General features: G+C 35.9%; 1 protein-coding gene across 3 annotated transcripts in view; it reads left to right on the top strand.

Annotated features, from left to right (window-relative positions):
• DYNC2H1 (dynein cytoplasmic 2 heavy chain 1) overlaps positions 1-19,849 on the top strand; it is a 388,761-nt gene that overhangs the window by 60,359 nt on the left and 308,553 nt on the right. For 2 of the 3 annotated variants that reach the window (XM_043481062.1, XM_043481064.1), the window contains exons 29-39: positions 744-856; positions 2,846-2,965; positions 6,186-6,336; positions 8,193-8,398; positions 9,871-10,053; positions 10,632-10,814; positions 12,481-12,704; positions 13,076-13,191; positions 14,645-14,844; positions 15,655-15,919; positions 17,655-17,862. In XM_043481062.1, the coding sequence (XP_043336997.1) occupies positions 744-856; positions 2,846-2,965; positions 6,186-6,336; positions 8,193-8,398; positions 9,871-10,053; positions 10,632-10,814; positions 12,481-12,704; positions 13,076-13,191; positions 14,645-14,844; positions 15,655-15,919; positions 17,655-17,862 (1,969 nt within the window). The remainder of the gene's footprint in view (positions 1-743; positions 857-2,845; positions 2,966-6,185; positions 6,337-8,192; positions 8,399-9,870; positions 10,054-10,631; positions 10,815-12,480; positions 12,705-13,075; positions 13,192-14,644; positions 14,845-15,654; positions 15,920-17,654; positions 17,863-19,849) is intronic. The other variant, XM_043481063.1, reaches the window with a different exon arrangement.

Below are 19,849 nucleotides of genomic sequence, written 5' to 3'. Positions count from 1 at the left end.
CTATAGCTGCTTTTGTACTACAAGCATAGGGTTGAGTGATTGACAAAGAGATGTTATGACCGTAAAAACCTCAAATATCTACTCTTTGTTGTTTTACAGAAGTATTTACTAACCATTGTGTATCCTAAGCTTTAAAGTGCTTATATCTGTAACTGATTTGGCCTGTGGAGATAGTAGAAAGAGTTCTTCTAATCAGAAAGTTTGCTTTCAAGTTCTGCCTCTACTATTTGTTAGTTATTAGTTTACCTCTCTGAAATCTAGTTTCTTTCTTTAAATTGTGAATAGTAACCTATGGAGTTTTTCTGAAGATCCAAACTAGGTCATGTGTCTTTTTCTTAATACTATAAAGTGAGTGTAAATTTTGGGAAAAGGAAGTGTTATTTGCTTTCCCCCTTTACTCTTATCTTTTTGTCTCAAATAAGTGGAATCATCAGTATGTATTCTTATGTACCCATTTATGCCTGGCTTTTTTTGATCATCATCATATTTTCAACTATATTTTATTCCTTTCTTTGCTGAAAATAGTTGTGCAAATATATCACAATTTCTCATTCACCTTTTGAGTATTTGGTTTGTTTCTAGTTTTTGGTGATGAAAAGTTGTTCTTCTATATTATATAATTGAACTAATATAATTCTAATATATATATGTTATGAAGTATACATTTTGTAATCATATGTAATATCTAATAATTATGTGTTTAAGGAAGCTTTTGCATGTAAATTGTTGCTTTTGTAATATAGGCATACACAGCGTCTGTTTCGATGAGGAATTAAAACATATAACTGCAATGAAATCTTTAGAAGGAGAAGTTGTACCTTTTAAAAATAAAGTTCTTCTGTCAAATAATGTAGAGGTAAGTAATTCTTTTTCAAGTGTGAAGGTATTAAAAAATTAACAGTATGAACTTTGTATCAAAAGTAATTTGGTCATTTGTAGAGTAAGTTGGTTAATTAGGCCTTTTAAGAACCTTTCTCATATCTTAAAAAATAATTTTTTTTGTTATGTTTACAATGATTTGATATTAAGGAGAATATGAATTTTTAATTTTTGGAAGGCAGCATGTAACTTTGAGAACTTTTGCTTTGGAGTCAAAAAGATTTGGATATTAATTGTAGCTCCATAACTTATTAGCTATATAACTTTGAGTCTCAGTTTTCTTAACTGTTAAATGAGAAGCCCTACTAGCTATTGCAAAGACTTTCATTGAAACTTAAGTGAGATAATTGGTGTTAGGTACACTATAGTGTGACTTCCCAGTGGCACCAGTGGTTAAGAACCCACTTGCCAATACACAAGACGTAAGAGATGCAAATTTGATCCCTGGGTCAGGAAGATCCCCTGGAGAAGGGCATGGCAACCTACTCCAGTATCCTTGCCTGGAAAATCCCATGGATAGAGGAGCCTGGCAGGCTACAGTCCATGGGGTCTCAGAGTCGGATACAACTGAAGGAACTCAGCATGCGCACACGCACGCACACTATAGTGTTTGGAACATAAGTGCTCAATAAGTCTTTGTTCTTTTTTTCTTCAGAATCTGAGTTGCATTAAATGATTTAAGTGAACAAGTAAACTTGGAACTAGTGCATTTATACTGCAACTATTGATTAATTTGTTCTATTGGACTAGAAGTGAACTGTCAAATGCCTATTACAGTTACACAGATAAAGCCAACAGCATTAGGATGTATGCGTAAAATTATAATTTATAAGTTCTAAAGTTGTCTTCCAACTGCAAGTCGGGTCCATGCCTTATCATATATGTATCTGTACAGCTTAGTAAAATGTCCATTCTTGGTTGGGCCTCTTCTGCATCTTATTGGATATGGAGTGTCAATCAGGTGGCTGTAAGCATAGGTTTGTTAGGTAGCTGTCGTGTTTGGTGAAGAGTTTTGCTGTTTTTGCTGTTGTTTTCCTCTCTTGTAATTTTATCAGGACTGGTGGAGCACACAGAGAAAGCGCTGTCAGCAGCTGGGCTAGCACGGAGCCCCGGAAGCTCCCGGGATGGTAGCCAGGCCGGTGTCTGCAGCCTCGCACTGAGAGCCCTTACTCTTTAGCTGCACTGGCTTTTGCACTGGGCAGAAGTTTGTGCTCTTAATACCGGAAGACATTCTAAAAATAAACAGTAAAAAGCTAGAACTTAGAGTCAAAATAGGTCATGATGAAGAGCTATTTAAGCTTGCAGTTTTGTCCTCATATTTTATTGAGAATGATGCAGTTTTTTAAAGTTAAGTAGTGATTCTTAAATATTAACTGCTATTTTGATCAATCATCATTCTTATTTTGACTTTAGTTAACTTTTATTCTTTTATCTATAATCAAATAATTGAAAAATTGTTTTGACCTTGAAACAGAATTAGTTTTGTTTGAAGAGGGGGGCTTAACTCCCTAAATAATATAGTTCACCTTAATGAAGCAATCTCTTTTTATAGTTACAGTTTTCTAAATATGAGATCATCAGGTTAGCATGAGCCAGGGAACTTAGCCAGTCAGTGTGGCTCTAATTTACTGGCCCAGCTGTCTAGTTTGGTTTGTCGTAATGACAAAATGAATGAGTTACTTTTTAAATGTTCATATTTTTTTGGTTTGTATGGATGATGATAGTGATAACTAACTACAAATTTTTGAGTTTCACACTTAATATTATCCCAAGAGGTGAAAAAAACAGTTATTTTCAATTTATTTAAATAGTTTATTAAAAAAATATATGCCGTTGAGCACATTTTTGGAGTGTGAGAGTCAGTAAGAAATTATAACCTTCATGAAATAAAAAATAGAGTCATTAGGTTGTGTTTTTGTTTTATGACTGGTGTAATAAGAAATACATTTTCTAATCTTATTTTCAGACTTGGTTAAATGATTTAGCCTTGGAAATGAAGCAGACTTTGAAAGAGTTATTGATAGAATGCGTTACTGCTGGTCGAAGTTCTCAAGGTGCAATTGACCCATCCTTTTTCCCTTCACAGGTAAGGGAATGTCTTCATCAGAGGTAGGCATGGTATCATTGGGAGATCCCTGATCTAGAGGTCAGGAGGCTTAAACAACTGGGATCTTTGTTGTCCCTTTATCTAACAGTGAACATTTGACAAACTGCTTACCTTCCTCAGTCCCTCAACTGTAAAATGTGAGGGAGGAACTGCGCGATTAGTTTGAAATTCCCTTCTAGCTCCATTAGTTTGCTGTAATTTGGATGCTTTCAAAGCAGAAGCCGGTTGACTTTGCAGCATCAAGCTGGTGGGGGTGGAATTGGGAGGCAGAATCAGTGATGTAGTACTTTCAAGCTCTGTAACATTGTCTCACCCTTCCCATGAACTCATATAGGAGGGTGGAGCTGGCAGAAGTTTAGCAGAGTGTTAGTGTAGGTCTGAAACAATCATAGCCCTGAACTAGAATTTTGACAGCAAAGAAGAGAGCTAGGTTACAGGATTGATATCGGTATTGCTGCAGGTCAGTGTTCATAGGAACTCATGTCTGAAACACTGGATGTTGGATATGTATCACAAAACTTGTTCTGAGCCATGTTAAAGCATAGCACCAGGACTTGGATTAAATATCCAGCCTTGTTCAGGATTAGTTTTATTGCTGGTCAAGACTAACGCCATACAGATAGGATATCAGGAACTTTAGTTCTTAAGGACTGTGAAAGGCAGGCATTGAGATAATCTGTGATTTCTCACAGGAAAATCTACCTGTTTTTTGTTTTTCAAATTAAAACATTTAGCAGCTATTGGAACAGGTTTTTATGTTGGTTCTTCTAAAGCATGAGAAGTTAGGAAATTTGCAACATTTTAGACTGTTAGCTATTTTACAATTCATATCAGTTACATCTTTTAGCAGTTTAAGTCAAGCTAAAATATGTTTTTAAAAAATCTTAAGTTCTTAGAGAAAAATAAAAATAATCATTGATGAATAAAATCATGCCATTGCAAAGTCAGAGTTAAAGTGTTTTATTACCTCTGGAAATGTTTCCTAGTATTCTGTTAATTTCCAGGTAGGATTTCAATTGACTTTGAATAAAAGACACAATATTAAAAAATATACAAAAGCAAGAATTACATAATAATTAGACTGAGGAAATGAGAGTTATATCAGGAGATGTATTAGGAGTTACAGGCTAACGAATGTTGCTGGATTGAGCATGAAACAGTTCTGGGTTCTGAGCAGTCAGGTAAAAATGTGAATTACTAAAATGTAAATGGCTCATTATCTCTGTAAAAATGTGAACTACTAAAAATATAAATGTAAATAGTTCATTAGCTCTGTAAAACTGAACTACTAAACTGTATCTAGAAAAGAATTCTAGTTTATTAGCAGTTAATGTTAAGAAAAAATTATCTCAAGAGACTTTATATAAATGGATTGAAGAGTATAATTGGCTGCATGAATGTCTGGGACAGGTTGCTGTGTACTCTTCATTCAGTTCTCTAAAGACATCTTTGTGAGGACCTGAAATAATGTGGAGAAAGCACTTTCTGGCATGGGAAGGAGGCAGCATAATAAAGTGGAAAGAATCTGATAGACCTTGGTTCAAATCCTACCTTTGGAGTGATTCTTTTGGCCACTTAGTTAAGAGGGTATAATAATACCTCCATGGCAACTCATTTTGAAGGTTAAATTATATTACTGGAGCAACACCCTTAGTGACCATTATATTTTAGGCAATTAAAATCTTAGTGTCTATTCAGGTATCTGAATGGTAATTTGACATGAGAATTAGTCAAGGCTGTGTCTTGAGTATCATTTCTGTTAGTCTCACATAGAAATTGTGCAGCAGACTGTTAAAAATTGAGATATTGATGTGCACTTATTTATAATACAGAAATTCAGTAGTATTGCCTGATGAAAATCCACCTGTATACATATTAGTTTCAAGGTGGCATGTGAACATTTTCATATGAAAATTAAAGAGCAGAGTCTTTTCTCGCAAAGCAAATTTGGATTTGTTTAAATGCTTTCCAGTCCAGTTCAGTCGCTCAGTTGTGTCTGACTCTATGACCCCATGGACTGCAGCACGCCAGGCTTCCCTGTCTATCACTAACTCACGGAGCTTGCTCAAACTCGTGTCCATCGAGTCGGTGATGCCATCCAACCATCTCATCTTCTGTCGTCCCCTTTTCCTCCTGCCTTCAATCTTTCCCAGTATCAGGGTCTTTTCCATTGAGTCAATTCTTTGCATCAGGTGGCCAAAGTAAATGCTTTACCATATACTTGATTAATTAAATGTTTTACCATATACTTGATTAAAGAAGCTGGTGAGTTTTGTACTACAAAGTATGAGAGATGACTTTGTCCTGGAAAGTCACTAATTGACTTTCTTTTTTGTTGAAGAACTTGATGTATTTGTATAATGTTCTGACTTAGAGCAAACAGCAGCTTAGCCTGCTATATTGTTTTAAAATGTATATATAGATAATTCGTCTGATAAATAGAGGCATTTAATGATGTTTTCTGGATGCTAAAAGGTAAATATAAGAAAAAGACAATCTGTTCTGTAGTAATTGGTCAGTAGGTTTAGTGATTTATATGATGATGGATGGTTCATGTCTTTAGTTTAAAGGAGGGTCCTTGTTCATCCAAGAACTGTATCAAAGTATTTTAATATATGTTTTCAAAATCTGGTATTTAAGTGTATCATTTGCTTTATCAGTAACCTTGCTATATTGATTATCTATATTTATATGATCTATATTTAGTTTTATTTATGGGGATTAGATTGAATGATTAATACAAATCTTGCTTTAAGATAAAATTGATATTTTGAAATTGTAGACTTCGGTGGTATACTGAGAGATTATTTTGGAATGCTACAAGATTACTCTTTTTAATACATAGGATTAAATATTCTGATATCTTTGTTGGTTAACAGAAGCCATTTATGAAGAGAGTCAGGGGAAGAAGGTACAAAGGCACTTAGGTTATAATAAGCTTAGTGGGTTCAAAGGCCCAAAAACAGGCCTATAGAAGAATAGTGAGAGATGAGTTCTGAGAAGTAGGCTTCAGCTGCATCACACAGTGCTTTTCCTACAGATGTATTGCTCTATTAATATTTGAGTTGCCAGTAAGATATTCAGGTAGAGAGATCCAGTATGTAATTGGAAATTTGGAAAAAGGTATCTTTCCTTACATTTATAAAATATTTCTAAATAAATTCACCTTTTAAAAATCATTTTTCTCTTTGTTCATTAGATATTATGCTTGGCAGAGCAGATTAAATTCACTGAAGATGTAGAAAATGCGATCAAAGATCATAGTCTTCATCAGATTGAAACACAGCTGGTAAATAAGTTAGAGCACTATACTAACATTGATACAAGTTCTGAGGATCCAGGGAATACTGGTATGGAAAAATGTTCCATTTTTTGCTGACTTTTGTTATTTGAATATTTCTTTTAGTATTCTATCTTAATTTATCTATTGTGCTTTTGTCTGTCAATTGATCAATAATCTGTCTATTTTGGAGGTTAATTTAGGAATTATAATGAACATACTTAACTTTTATATTGTACTTAGAATCAATAATTTATTATTTTTAATGAAATGTAGAAACCTTCCCATTTAATAGATTTCTTTATCCTCCCCTTTTTATGTTGTTTTCAATGTGTATAGATATTTATCTATACCTCTGTATTAGATATTAGATATATATTTATCTATGTCTATAGATATGTAGATATTTATCTATATACATTGAAAACTCGATGAGAGTCTTAACTTTTCCTTTAGTCATCACATGTATTTCAGAGGACCTGAGAATAGTTTATTATATTTAGATGCTTACCATTTCTGTTGCCCATCCTTCATCTTGATTTCTTCTGGTGTCATTATCTTTGTTTGAAGAATTTCCTTTAGTGTTTCTTTTAGAGCATGTTTGCTGAATATGAATCTTACAGATTTCCTTCACTTGAGGATGTCTTCATTTTACCTTTATTATCTTTTCTGATATGAGTTGGTTTTTTTTTTTTTTTTTTGGTTCTTTTCATGTTGAATGATTTCAGGTTGTATCCTGGACGTTTTGGGTTATCATAATCTGAGTCTTATTTCAATTTTCCGGATAGTGTTGATATTTTTCTGTGAGCAAGTGCTCTCGTTAGGTTCAGCGCCAAGTTCCAGTCAGCCTTCTGTGGGCTGTGGGTCCCACGTCTGTTCTGTCAGTGCGGGGTTCTTCAGATGGTCTGACCTTTCCCACATGTGCGCCGCCTAGTGGCCAGTCATCAAGTCTGGTTTAATCTGCACCTCAGGCTGGGTTCAGCTCTCTCAGGAAGAAGTTTCCGCGGTGTCCCCCCAGGCTCCTCCCCTTCCGTGGGCGTCCCCCCAGGCTCCTCCCCTTCCGTGGGCGTCCTCCCAGGCTCCTCCCCTTCCGTGGACGCCCCCCCCGCCCCCGGGTCCTGTTGTTCCCTCAGGCTTCCCTTCTGACCTCTGGTCAGAGAGCAGGATCTGCGTGTGCTCTCCTGCACACCTCTGTGACTGGGCCCCTGACTTGAACCAGCTGATGGAGAGGAGAGAGAAAAGAGCAGTTTGGGTTTGTCTCCCTCTCCTGGGCTCATGGCTCCTCTAATTTGAGAGGGCGGTTCTCTTCCTTCAGAGTTTTAGGCATTTCTGGGACTCAGCTGCCAGCGCTGTGGCGACGGGGAGACTCCGTTTTTGCTTTTCAGCTCGGAGGTAGAGGCCTTGTCCTTGAACTCTCTCTGTTCACACCCTTATGGTTTCTGGCAACGCTGAGTCCATGCATGTAAGAGAGAACAAAGGAAAAAGGTAAACTTACCACTGGTTTGGTTGTACTTCTGATTCTGCCCTTCCCCAATTTGCCTGATATTCTTTACTTTTTCAGAGTCCTGAATAGATGTTTAATGCAGGTTGTCTGTGTTTTATACCTGAGGTCAGAGGGAGAGCCAGGCTGCGTGTCCCTACTCCCTTGCAGAAGGAACCAGGACCCCTGTTTCACTGAATTTTGATACCTTAGTTTTCACATTCACAGTTCTTATTGGTGCATTTGACATTCTTTTGAGTTGCATAATGTATGTTACTGTACTGTTCAGATGGATTATGAAATTAAATGCACTAAGGAATCATATATATGTAAAATCGGAATCATATTTAAATTCACTAAGGAGTCATTCATATATATACATATAAAATGATAAAGTACATAAATCACAGGCTAACATTTTCTCCAATTATTTTAATTGTATACAGAATCTGGCATTTTGGAGCTTAAACTTAAAGCACTTATTCTTGATATTATTCATAATATTGATGTGGTCAAGCAGTTAAACCAAGTGCAAATTCATACAACTGAAGACTGGGCTTGGAAAAAACAAGTTAGATTCTATATGAAAAGTGATCACACATGTTATGTTCAAATGGTGGATTCTGAACTTCATTATACTTATGAATACCAGGTATGCCTTGTGGCAGTAATTTTTCCAGTTAGAAATTATTTACTTTAAAGGAAATTTGCTATTGAATGAAAGAGTTATTTTAATTTTAGTTGTAACTTTTAAGAGTTTTGTTTGTGTTATTGTCTTCTATTTCATCATAATTAGAAAGATGTTATATTGGAAAAATTCCGTTTACAAAAAAGTCAAAATAATGGCAGTGTTGTGCTGAATTCTCTAAATGTACCATTTTTTGAAGTAGTATTTATTTATGTAGACTGAAATATATCTCTCATCCAAAGAGAGGTGAATATTAAGCAACCTCGGTAGAAACAATTTGGTTTGTGTCTCCTTTTACAAGGCCAAAGTTAGTTAATATGTTAAAGTATGTTTGTTAAATATCTTCAGTTTGCAGGGTAAAAGAATTTTAAGGCAAATAATGTAATCTATTCTCAAAAAATCCATCTGTATGCTCTTTGCCTTTTTCCATCATAGTGAATCAGTCATCAGGATATAGTTGACATTTATGTTAATAAGCATATGTCAGGAGAGTTGCCTGCTGGCTCTTTCAAAAAGGAAATGAATTTTGAGACCCAAATCTGTCCACTTAAATTAAGGAAAAACTCTATATAAAATGCAATTTGAATTTGAATCTGTTTTTTGAGACTTATTTGGTAATTTAAGATTATTAATTTCATAAGGAATTTTTCAAATTAATTATACTTTGAGGTTTCCAAAGTAGTTCTGATTTGTGAAGATTGTAAGATTCAAGGAATTTTAAAATACAAAATAGAATGATTATTGTATGTAATTGTATTGAGTTGTATTGGAAAGTGTGTAATTGTATACAGTTTTTGAATTTATCTGCCTTCGAGGTATATCTTTGTGACGTTAACAAGAACTTGATTGGGGCATATATACATGTATATATCTATGGCTGAGTCCCTTTACTGTTCACCTGAAGCCGTCACAACATTGTTAATTGGCTATAGTGTAGTGTAGTGTTAGTCGCTCAGTCATGTCCGACTCTTTGCGATCCCATGGACTGTATCCCGCCAGGCTCCTCTGTCCATGGGATTCTCCAGGCAAGAATACTGAAGTGGACTGCCATTCCCTTCTCCAGAGGATCTTCCTGACCCAGGGATCGAACCTGCGTCTCCTGCGTTGCAGGCAGATTCTTTACCATTTGAGCTACAGGGAAGACCTTATAGCCCAATACAAAATTTTTTGGTGTTAAAAAACAAAAAAGAACTTGAGAGACTATTTGGAAAACCTAACAGTTTATCAATTGAGGATAGAATAAAATGCATGCTTGAGAAATAACTAAGTTTAATTCCATTTTGTGCTTTAGAAAGTTTCTTTACTAAAAAAAGTATTTTTTGTAAACATCTTTAAACTTGTTGCCTTTTAGACTTTTAAACTAGAATCTGTCACTATATAATATTTCTAATGTTGAATAGAATATGAATGTTTGAAATTTTATTTCTCTTATATAGGGTAATGCTCCCAAGCTGGTTTATACTCCTCTGACAGACAAGTGCTACCTAACTCTCACTCAAGCCATGAAGATGGGACTTGGAGGAAATCCTTATGGACCAGCTGGAACTGGAAAAACTGAATCAGTAAAGGCTTTAGGTGGACTTCTTGGAAGACAAGTTTTAGTTTTCAATTGTGATGAGGTAGAATAAATAATTATCAAACTATGTAATAGTGTCTTAGATGTTTGAAATAGTTTTTACATATTTATATATATGAAATGCTATATTTTAAAATCACTCTACTTCTGAAAATGAAATTTGTTTTATTTGAGAAGTAAAATGGAGAGAGGTTGCATATAGTATAAAAACTTTTCTAAAGATAACTATTACAAGAAATAATTTTAAATATTGAATGAAGATTTATGTTAGAATGTAGAAAAACACTTTTTGTAAGGAGAATAGTGAAGAGAAGAGGAGAAAATCTTAAATTCATTAAAAGTACTATTTTCAAAGCATTATGTGTAGGATTTATATTTTGACTTAAAGAATAACTAAAAATCTTTAGTTCTTGTGCTTTTCAGAATGCTTTCACATGAATTATTTTGTTTATTCCTTGAGACCACCCTAGTTTTTGAAAGAATGGCTATTTGTTAGTAAAGAACCAAAGAGGCATAGATGGGTGAAATGATTATCTTCTCACTAAATTATATAAAGTATTAGATTATTATTAGAGTTTTAAATTATGTTTAATGAATATAATTTTTGTTGTTATTTTTAAGGGCATCGATGTGAAGTCAATGGGACGAATATTTGTTGGCTTGGTAAAGTGTGGGGCCTGGGGTTGTTTTGATGAATTCAATAGACTGGAAGAATCTGTACTGTCCGCAGTTTCTATGCAAATCCAGACAATTCAAGATGCTTTGAAGAATCATAGAACTGTGTGTGAGCTGCTTGGCAAGGAGGTATAGCTATATCAGAAATTTAAAGAATTAAAATATTTTGTAAGACTTTGTGTTACCCATACTCAGACAAATAGTCTATCTTTATTGCTTCTGGCACCCTTGTTTCTAATTTGTGACCAGGTAAACCTTTTTACTTGTGAATTGTCTCTGAATTTCTCACCCTTTTTTGGTCCCATTTCCACTATTTATTTTCAAACTTTCAGTATTGAATAATCCAGTTATAATAATCTTTGCTAACATTTATCAAACACTCTATGCTGGCACTGTGCTTAATGCTTTTATATTTTGTTTTACTTAATACTCACCACAGTCCTTTGAGTTAGGTACTGTTATATTTTTGAAACTTTTTGGATGAGGAAACTACAACTTGGTAAGTTAGCCTAAGTAGTGGTGCTGGAAATTGAACTCATGTGTATCTAATTCTGAAATACATGTTTTTATTCATTATTGTATATGAATCTTAATAAACATTTAGCTATTCTGCTGCTGCTTACTGCTCCACATAGGAAATATACATTCATGTCATTAGAATGTAAACTTATTTGTATATAAAATAAGATTTCTCTCTATATGTGTAATGGTGAACACACAGGAAGTGGAAAGAACTGTGAAATTATCGTCTTCTCCATAATGACATTTTCACAATACAAGTTTTTCAGGGTAGGCCAAGTAGAACCAATTCTAAATTTCTTGTAACTTCTGAGTTTACAGGAGTAAAATTTAAATGTTTAAACTCTTTCTTCACAAAGAAAAGAGAAACTATTAAGTTTTTACCTTTTACCATCAAAATTTATTTTTTCCCCTGTTCATTTTTGTCATTTCCTCCTCTTAGAAAGAAAAATTGTCCTTTTCCCCAACCCAAGCTAAATTTTCCATCTATACTTTGGGATCTGCTTCCCAGGGACTTTCTCTTCAGAGTTATTCCTGTCCTCCTTCTTCTCATTTCTCATTGGCTTTTAAACGTAATCACATAACTTTCCTTCTAAATGATGTACAATATTATATGTAGTAATACTGTAGTATACTATTTAGTATAATTAAAACATAAGCAAACCTTCCCTTAATTCATCTTTTCTTCCAACATGCTCTTTTTCTTTTCTTTCCTTTATAGCCAGATTTTTTACTCTAGGTATTTCTACTTCATGGTGGTTCATTCATTGTTTACATATTATAATTCTAATTTTCTATTCTTACTGCTTTGTTGAAAATACTCCCTCTAGATACTCTCAAGATATTTTACTCTTCACTGTCATAGCATTTATTAACTATAATTGCTTGACTATAGTATTCAATAGACTATAAACTCCAAAAGAGCACGAACTGTTACTGACTTTAATTCAGAGTTTTGTTGTCTCTGTGTACTTAAGAACGCACCTAACGCAAGGAAGGCTTTTGGTAGACATAATATTGATTGAATGGACAGTCAAACTAGTTACCGTCACTGAAACTTTCAGCCTCAAAAAACCGATTATAAAGAATATCTATAAAGTAGTATAGTTCCTAAGGAGTTTATCATAGGTTGAGTAGATGTTTAGCACACTAGTGGTTACTTTTTGCTAAGGTGATAAGATGTGTGTGTAGAAATATGTCACAGTAAAACTTCTGTTGGCAATATATTTTATAGTTACAGTTTCAAATACTTGATGCCTGTGTTTTAATATTTCAGGTAGAAATAAATTCTAATTCTGGGATATTTATCACTATGAATCCTGCTGGAAAAGGCTATGGTGGAAGACAAAAACTGCCTGATAATCTTAAACAACTTTTTAGGCCAGTAGCCATGTCTCATCCAGACAATGAGCTTATTGCAGAAGTTATTCTGTATTCAGAAGGCTTTAAAGATGCTAAAGTGTTGGGCAGAAAATTGGTGGCTATCTTCAATCTATCCAGGTGACTTTTCTTGTTTTAAAGTTTGAAATACTTTGTGTCTCCAGTGATTGGTCATGGTTATTAACGAGCATTTTCCACATTTGTCTAATTATATTGTACCTCAGGTATAGATAGGAAAGATTTTAGTTTGAATAACAAAAATGGCTGGCTCAAAAGTACTTGTTTTTAAATACTATTGATTTAATTTCACTTTTTTTCCTGTAAAACATTTTTAATGGAGTACTCTAGCTAAATGATATTTACTAAACTAAATTTCTGATTTACTAATTTTCTGATTTCTATGTGTTAGTAGTTGGATTTCGTATCTTTTAGTATGATAATAAAATGAATTTCTTATTTGATGCTTTATGATTTCCATGTCTTTACTTAAGGGAACTTTTGACACCTCAGCAACATTATGATTGGGGTTTGAGAGCTTTGAAGACAGTTCTGAGAGGAAGTGGAAATCTTCTGAGACAGCTGAAGAAAACTAGTGTTAAACAAAATGGTATGATTCATTATTTCAATTATAATCTCACTTTTTACAGTGTTTTAATTTAGTATAGATTTAGATTTGTGTGAAAGGTATGCATGTAATATAGAGGGCTTCTGAATGGCATGCCCCTCCAGTGTCTCCTGTGTTAACATATGGGTATGATGCATTTATTAATTCTAACGAACCAATGTTGATTCATTGTTTTTTAATAAAGTCCATAATTTATCCACATTTTTCCTGATTTTTACTTAATGTCCTATCATAACTTTTAAACATGCATTAAATATTAAACATTTGCGGTATATAGAGCAATAGTCTAGTCCACTTGTTCTCAGTCCTTAATGTGAGTTAGAATCACCTAGAGGCTTGTTAGTTGGAGAAGGAAATGGCAACCCACTCCAGTGTTCTTGCCTGGAGAATCCCAGGGACGGGGGAGCCTGGTGGGCTGCTGTCTCTGAGGTCGCACAGAGTCGGACATGACTGAAGTGACAGCAGCAGCAGCAGCAGCAGAGGCTTGTTAGAACACAGATTTTTGGATCCTACCCTCCAAGTTCCTGATTTGGTAGGTCTGGAATAGTGTCTGAAAATTTATATAGTCTTAAAACAGGAACAAAAACCTTAGAAAAACATAATTTCTAAATTTTCTCTTTCAAGGACATAGTATACCAAACAAAATTATTCTTTTAAAGAGATATTTTAAGATTTTTAAAAAAATGCCTTTCAACCTAAGAACAATTTTAGATTTATTAAAGTTGCAAAGTTGGCATTTCGATTGTTTCATCTTTTTTGTTGTTTAGTCGCAAAATCATGTCTGATTTTTTTGTGACCCTGTGGACTGTAGCCCACCACGTTCCTCTGTCCATGGAATTTTCCAGGCAAGAATACCGGAGTGGGTTGCCATTTCCTTCTTCAGGGGACCTTCCTGACCCAGGGATAGAACCCGTGTCTCCTGCACTGGCAGGTGGATTACAGGCAGATCTTTACCACTGAGCTACCAGGGATGCCCCATTTGCTGTGGTACATTTGTCAAAACTGAGAAACTAAGGCTGATACATTAGCATTAACTGAATTCCAGGCTTCATTTGAATTTCAGCTGTTGTTATCACTGACGTCCTCTTTCTGTTCCAAGATCGAATCTGGGGTGCTGCGTTGCATTAAGCGGTCGTGTCCCCTTGGTGTGCTCTGCTCCGTGACCCCTTCTCAGTCTCAGTTTTTGTTTTTATTGAAGTCTGGGTACCCTGGGATTCAGATTCTATGGAAAAGTGTTCATAACTCAGTAATACTTGTTTTTCAGCAGTTAAAAGATAGTTGAGTAAGCTTGCTAATTAACATAATAGCATATGCCATTAAATGTTACTAAATTCTAGTACATAAGTTAATTACTAATAATGTATATCAAGACAGTTAAAAACTTTACAGTCATTAGATTCATAACTGTAGTTTTAACATGAAACTTTTTTTCCAGTTAATGAAAGTCATATAGTGGTACAAGCACTGAGACTTAATACAATGTCGAAGTTCACTTTTGCTGATTGCACTCGGTTTGATGCACTGATTAAAGATGTGTTTCCTGGAATTGACTTTAAAGCAGTAGAATATGATGAACTGAGTGCTGCACTGAAGCAAGTCTTTGAGGAGGCCAATTATGAAATCATACCCAATCAGGTAACTGTCAAGACTACTTCATAATATATTGATCCTTTCTCCTGGTTAATTTTTATTAACTATCTTTATGCTTTATCTTTCAGTTTATCTTTCATCTTTCAGTTTAAGTCTTACTCACTCTTTGAAGCCTTCCCTAATTTTCAAATCTAAATTAGATCCCCTTGCTGTGTGCTTTTTTTGCCTTTGTAATATATACATTTTAATGTTCAACTGTATGATTAATACTGATTCTCTCCCACCAGATAGTTGTCTCCACGAAAAGTGGGATCCATGTCTATTTTACTAGTTTATTCCTAGTGCCTATGATGGAGTCTGGCATTAATATCAATAGATCCATCATATGTATTTTTGAAGGTTGATTATATATGATTTAAACTTTGACAGTTTCTTAGGAGAACTTCACTTTAGTAGGTCTTTTTATGAAGCAGAAATGCATATTCAAAATGAATACCTTTTCCTCAGGATTTTTTTTTTTTTTTGGAAAGAGGTTATAAATGAATGAATGAATTAGCAAAATGAATAAAATATTGAATATATTTTGTTTGAATGAATAAATGAAGACAACCCTGAACGTTTGATAACTTGCTTCTTTTAAAGAAATATGAAATTAAAAATCACATTGTGTGTTCAGATTTATTTCATGATTCTTTTATTTAAGGCTTTATCTTTCATTGAAGAAATAGAAGGTTTAATTTATATGTTTGAAATAGAACAACTATTACAGATTGAAAGTGAAATTGTGTACAATTGTACACAATTGAAATGATCGTACATGGTAAATCATATATGAACATATTTCTTTTCTACTAGATCAAGAAGGCTTTAGAATTATATGAACAGTTACGCCAGAGGATGGGAGTTGTTATTGTTGGCCCAAGTGGTGCTGGAAAATCTACTCTTTGGAGAATGTTAAGGGCAGCACTTTGTAAAACTGGCAAAGTGGTAAAACAATATACCATGAATCCCAAAGCTATGCCTAGACATCAGTTACTAGGCCATATTGACATGGATACAAGGGAATGGTCTGATGGTGTTTTGACAAATAGTGCTCGTCAAGTAGTTCGAGAACCTCAAGGTTGGTCTCTGTTGTGTGATTCATTGATTTATTTTTAGAGGATGTTAGAGCTTGTCTGTAATTTTGTCTTTTTTGAGTCTTATACATGACCATAACCTGCTGTATCATGATCTACATTGATGTTTTACTTTGGAGGGTCCAAAGACATCTTATCATTTTTATCTGTAGTCTATAGCAAAACTTTTATTATAATAGAAACTCCCATGTAACCTGGGTAAATTGTAGTTCATAACTAAATTAATCTATTGAATAAATATAATATCTTTGCTTAATTGATTTTATAATGTTCATAAATAAGCAAAATGACACATTTCTATTTGGGATTAAAATTTGTGTTTGTGCACGAACTTACCACTTTGAATATAGTACTTTCAAGAATTTTGAAAATTTAAGTCATATGATAGTAGGCTTCTGGTCTAAATTTTTGGCTTGGTATTGAACAGAATTTTTAGTCAAAATCTCAGAAGACTCCCTACTTTTTGTTAGGTCACAGTTTAACAACTTGCTCACTGCTTCTCCCCTTTGAAGTCACCCTTTTATATATCAAAGAGATTTGACAGTGGTGTATTGTTTACTTCTCATGTAGGACACTAAAGTGTAGCTTTCTCATATTTTCTTAAAGCACTATTACATAGAAAGCATTAATACATTCTAATGACATGGTGGAAGACAAAATCTAAAGAATGTCTCACAAGCTTGTGGAAATAGAAATACCTGGGTCTTGCTTAAAGCTCAACATTCAGAAAACTAAGATCATGGCATCCAGTCCCATCACTTCATGGCAAATAGATGGGGAAATAGTGGAAATTGTGTCAGACTTTATTTTTTTTGGGCCCAAAATCACTGCAGATGGTGATTGCAGCCATGAAATTAAAAGATGCTTACTCCTTGCAAGGAAAGTTATGACCAACCTAGACAGCATATTCAAAAGCAGAGACATTACTTTGCCCACAAAGATCTGTCTAGTCAAGGCTATGGTTTTTCCAGTAGTCATGTATGGATGTGAGAGTTGGACTGTAAAGAAAGGTGAGTGCCGAAGAATTGATACTTTTGAACTGGGTGTTGGAGAAGACTCTTGAGAGTCCCTTGGACTGCAAGGAGATCCAACCAGTCCATCCTAAAGGAAATCAGTCCTGAATATTCATTGGAAGGACTGATATTGAAGCTGAAGCTCCAATACTTTGGCCACCTGATACGAAGAGCTGAGTCATTTGAAAAGACCCTGATGTTGGGAAAGATTGAGGGCAGGAGGAGAAGGGGACGACAGAGGTTGAGATGGTTGGATGGTATCACCGACTCAATGGACATGGGTTTGGGTGAATTCTGGGAGTTGGTGATGGACAGGGAGGCCTGGCATGCTGCGGTTCATGGGGTCACAAAGAGTCGGACATGACTGAGCGACTTAACTGAACTGAAGGTCTTGCAGACCATGTTTTCTTTTATTGAGATTTCAGTTCTGTATGTTCATTAAATAAATAGAGCCTTATCGTGGAGTATATCATTGGGTCTTTAGCCAGCTGAGCCAGGATTGCCTATGAGTTCTCCACACATTTGTAGTATAAATTCACATGAAAAACTTCAACTTGTTCAACTCTTTGTTCTTTATGTTTGGCTTCAGAAATATAAAATAGTATGAAAATTGCTTCTAAAGAATAATAGAGAATTATTCTTTATTTTTAAATATTATTATCCTTAAACATTTATTTTGCTCTCTCCATTTTTTGTTTGAAAATAGATGTTAGCTCATGGATAATCTGTGATGGTGATATTGATCCTGAATGGATAGAATCTCTGAATTCTGTTCTGGATGATAATCGACTACTCACTATGCCCAGTGGAGAAAGGATTCAGTTTGGCCAAAATGTTAACTTCGTATTTGAAACTCACGATTTAAGTTGTGCCTCACCAGCCACAATATCTAGAATGGGAATGATCTTTCTTAGGTAAGCACATTTGCATACATTGTGTTAGAATGTTTTCAATTATTATTTTGGTTTCATAGCTAAGTGACATAAGTGATACATGAGTAATATGTGAGTATTTGTTTTTTCATTGTGTATTAACTTCTTTGCTACGTTTTTCTTCATTCAGAGTTCCTGTTTACTTAGTTGAATTATTTCAGCAGTGTAGTGGTATCACAGGAGAAGGACATGGCGACCCGCTCCAGTACTCTTGCCTGGAGAATCCTGTGGACAGAGGAGCCTGGTGGGCTGCTGTCCCTGGGGTCGCACAGAGTTGGACACGACTGAAGCCGCTTAGCATGAATGCATGCATTGGAGAAGGAAATGGCAACCCACTCCAGTGTTCTTGCCTGGAGAATCCCAGGGACAGGGGAGCCTGGTAGGCTGCTTTCTCTGGTGTCACGCAGGGTGGACACGACTGAAGCGATTTAGCAGCAGCAGCAGTAGCAGTGGTATCACAATTACTAAATAATTATTTTTTGTTTGCATAAATGGAACAGCAAGTATTTGTTTTTTCTTTTTTCTATAACTTTTCCTTTATGAATGAGTTCAGAGAAGTGAACATACTACTTATGAGCTGGAGGCTAATAATTTAAAGCTGAGAAGCAATATTTTACTCATAGAATTTTAGATTTATAGACTTTTAGAGCTAACCTAGGTTTAAATAGGTTAAAGATTTAATAGGATAAAGGAGTGCATCAGGCAGCCATAAGTACCACAGCCTCAACAACCTGGAGAAGGATGTGATGTTGTTGTGCCAGAACTGGCAGACCTTCAGCTTGGAGGGCTGCCTGATCTATGAAGACCCCATCATCTGGTGGTCGGTCTTCAGCAGCATGCAGCAGGAGTTTGAGAAGCAGGACGACGCTGCACAGGAGGAGAGCAACGAGCAGAGGAGGGAGGGCAGTGAGGAAGGCTGAGTTGGATCTCCCTCCCTCAAGGTGAAGACCAAGCTCAACCGGAGAGAAGGCCCAGGACTGGCTCAAGGGGGGCTGGAGGTGGCCAAGCTGTGGGTTCAGGGCCAGGCTGAGACGGTGTAGCCCTTAGCAGTAGCAGATAGCAGCGGATGTTTCAGTCTTGGGATAAAACTATGTAAACAAAAATCTGTATTTATATAGCAGAGAAGGTGTAGGACTGTTTGTGTCTGGCCCGGTTCTGGCATTAGTAGTATTTGTAAACAATATTAACTGTTTAGAGGAGGAGCTAAGATGGCGGAGGAATAGGATGGGGAGACCACTTTCTCTCCTACAAATTCATTGAAAGAACATTTGAATGCTGAGCAAACTTCACAAAACAACCTCTGACCGCTAGCGGAAGACATCAGGTGCCCAGAAAAGCAGCCCATCATCTTCAAAAGGAGGTAGGACAAAATATAAAAGATAAAAAGAGAGACAAAAGAGCTAGGGATGGAGACCTGTCCCGGGAAGGGAGTCGTAATAGAGGAAGTTTCCAAACACCAGGAAACCCTCGCATTGGTGGGTCTGGGGGAAGTTTTCAAATCTCGGAGGGCAACCTAACTGGGAGGAAAAATAAATAAAACCCACAGATTACATGCCTAAAAGCAACTCCCAGCAGAAAAGTATCCCAGACGCCCGCATCCGCCACCAGCAAGTGGGGGCGGAACGGAGAGGAGCGGATGGCATTGCTTAGGGTAAGGACTGAGCCCGAATGCCCTGAGGGCAATCAGAGGGAGCTAACGTGAGATAGCAACTTAAACTGTGGGATAGCAAGAGAGAGAAAATTAACTGGCCTGGACACACTGCCGGCCATTCGCAGAACAAAGGCACTGAGCAATTCCAGAGAAGAGCTAGTTGGCGGTGGACCGGCCCATCCCCTGCTGGAGGCGGGAGGCAGGGGTGAGGGGAAAGGGGCAAACTCGGCCCCAGAGATGGCTCCCTCTACCAAACTGCAAACAGGCTCCCAGTTTCTAACCAAAGATTTCTTGAGATTCTGGATGGTCGACATCTGC

Source organism: Cervus canadensis, chromosome 11, assembly GCF_019320065.1.
Source record: "Cervus canadensis isolate Bull #8, Minnesota chromosome 11, ASM1932006v1, whole genome shotgun sequence".
Classification (NCBI taxonomy): domain Eukaryota; kingdom Metazoa; phylum Chordata; class Mammalia; order Artiodactyla; family Cervidae; genus Cervus; species Cervus canadensis.
Note: the sequence above shows the minus strand (reverse complement) of the source record. Positions and strands in the feature narration are given on the sequence as shown.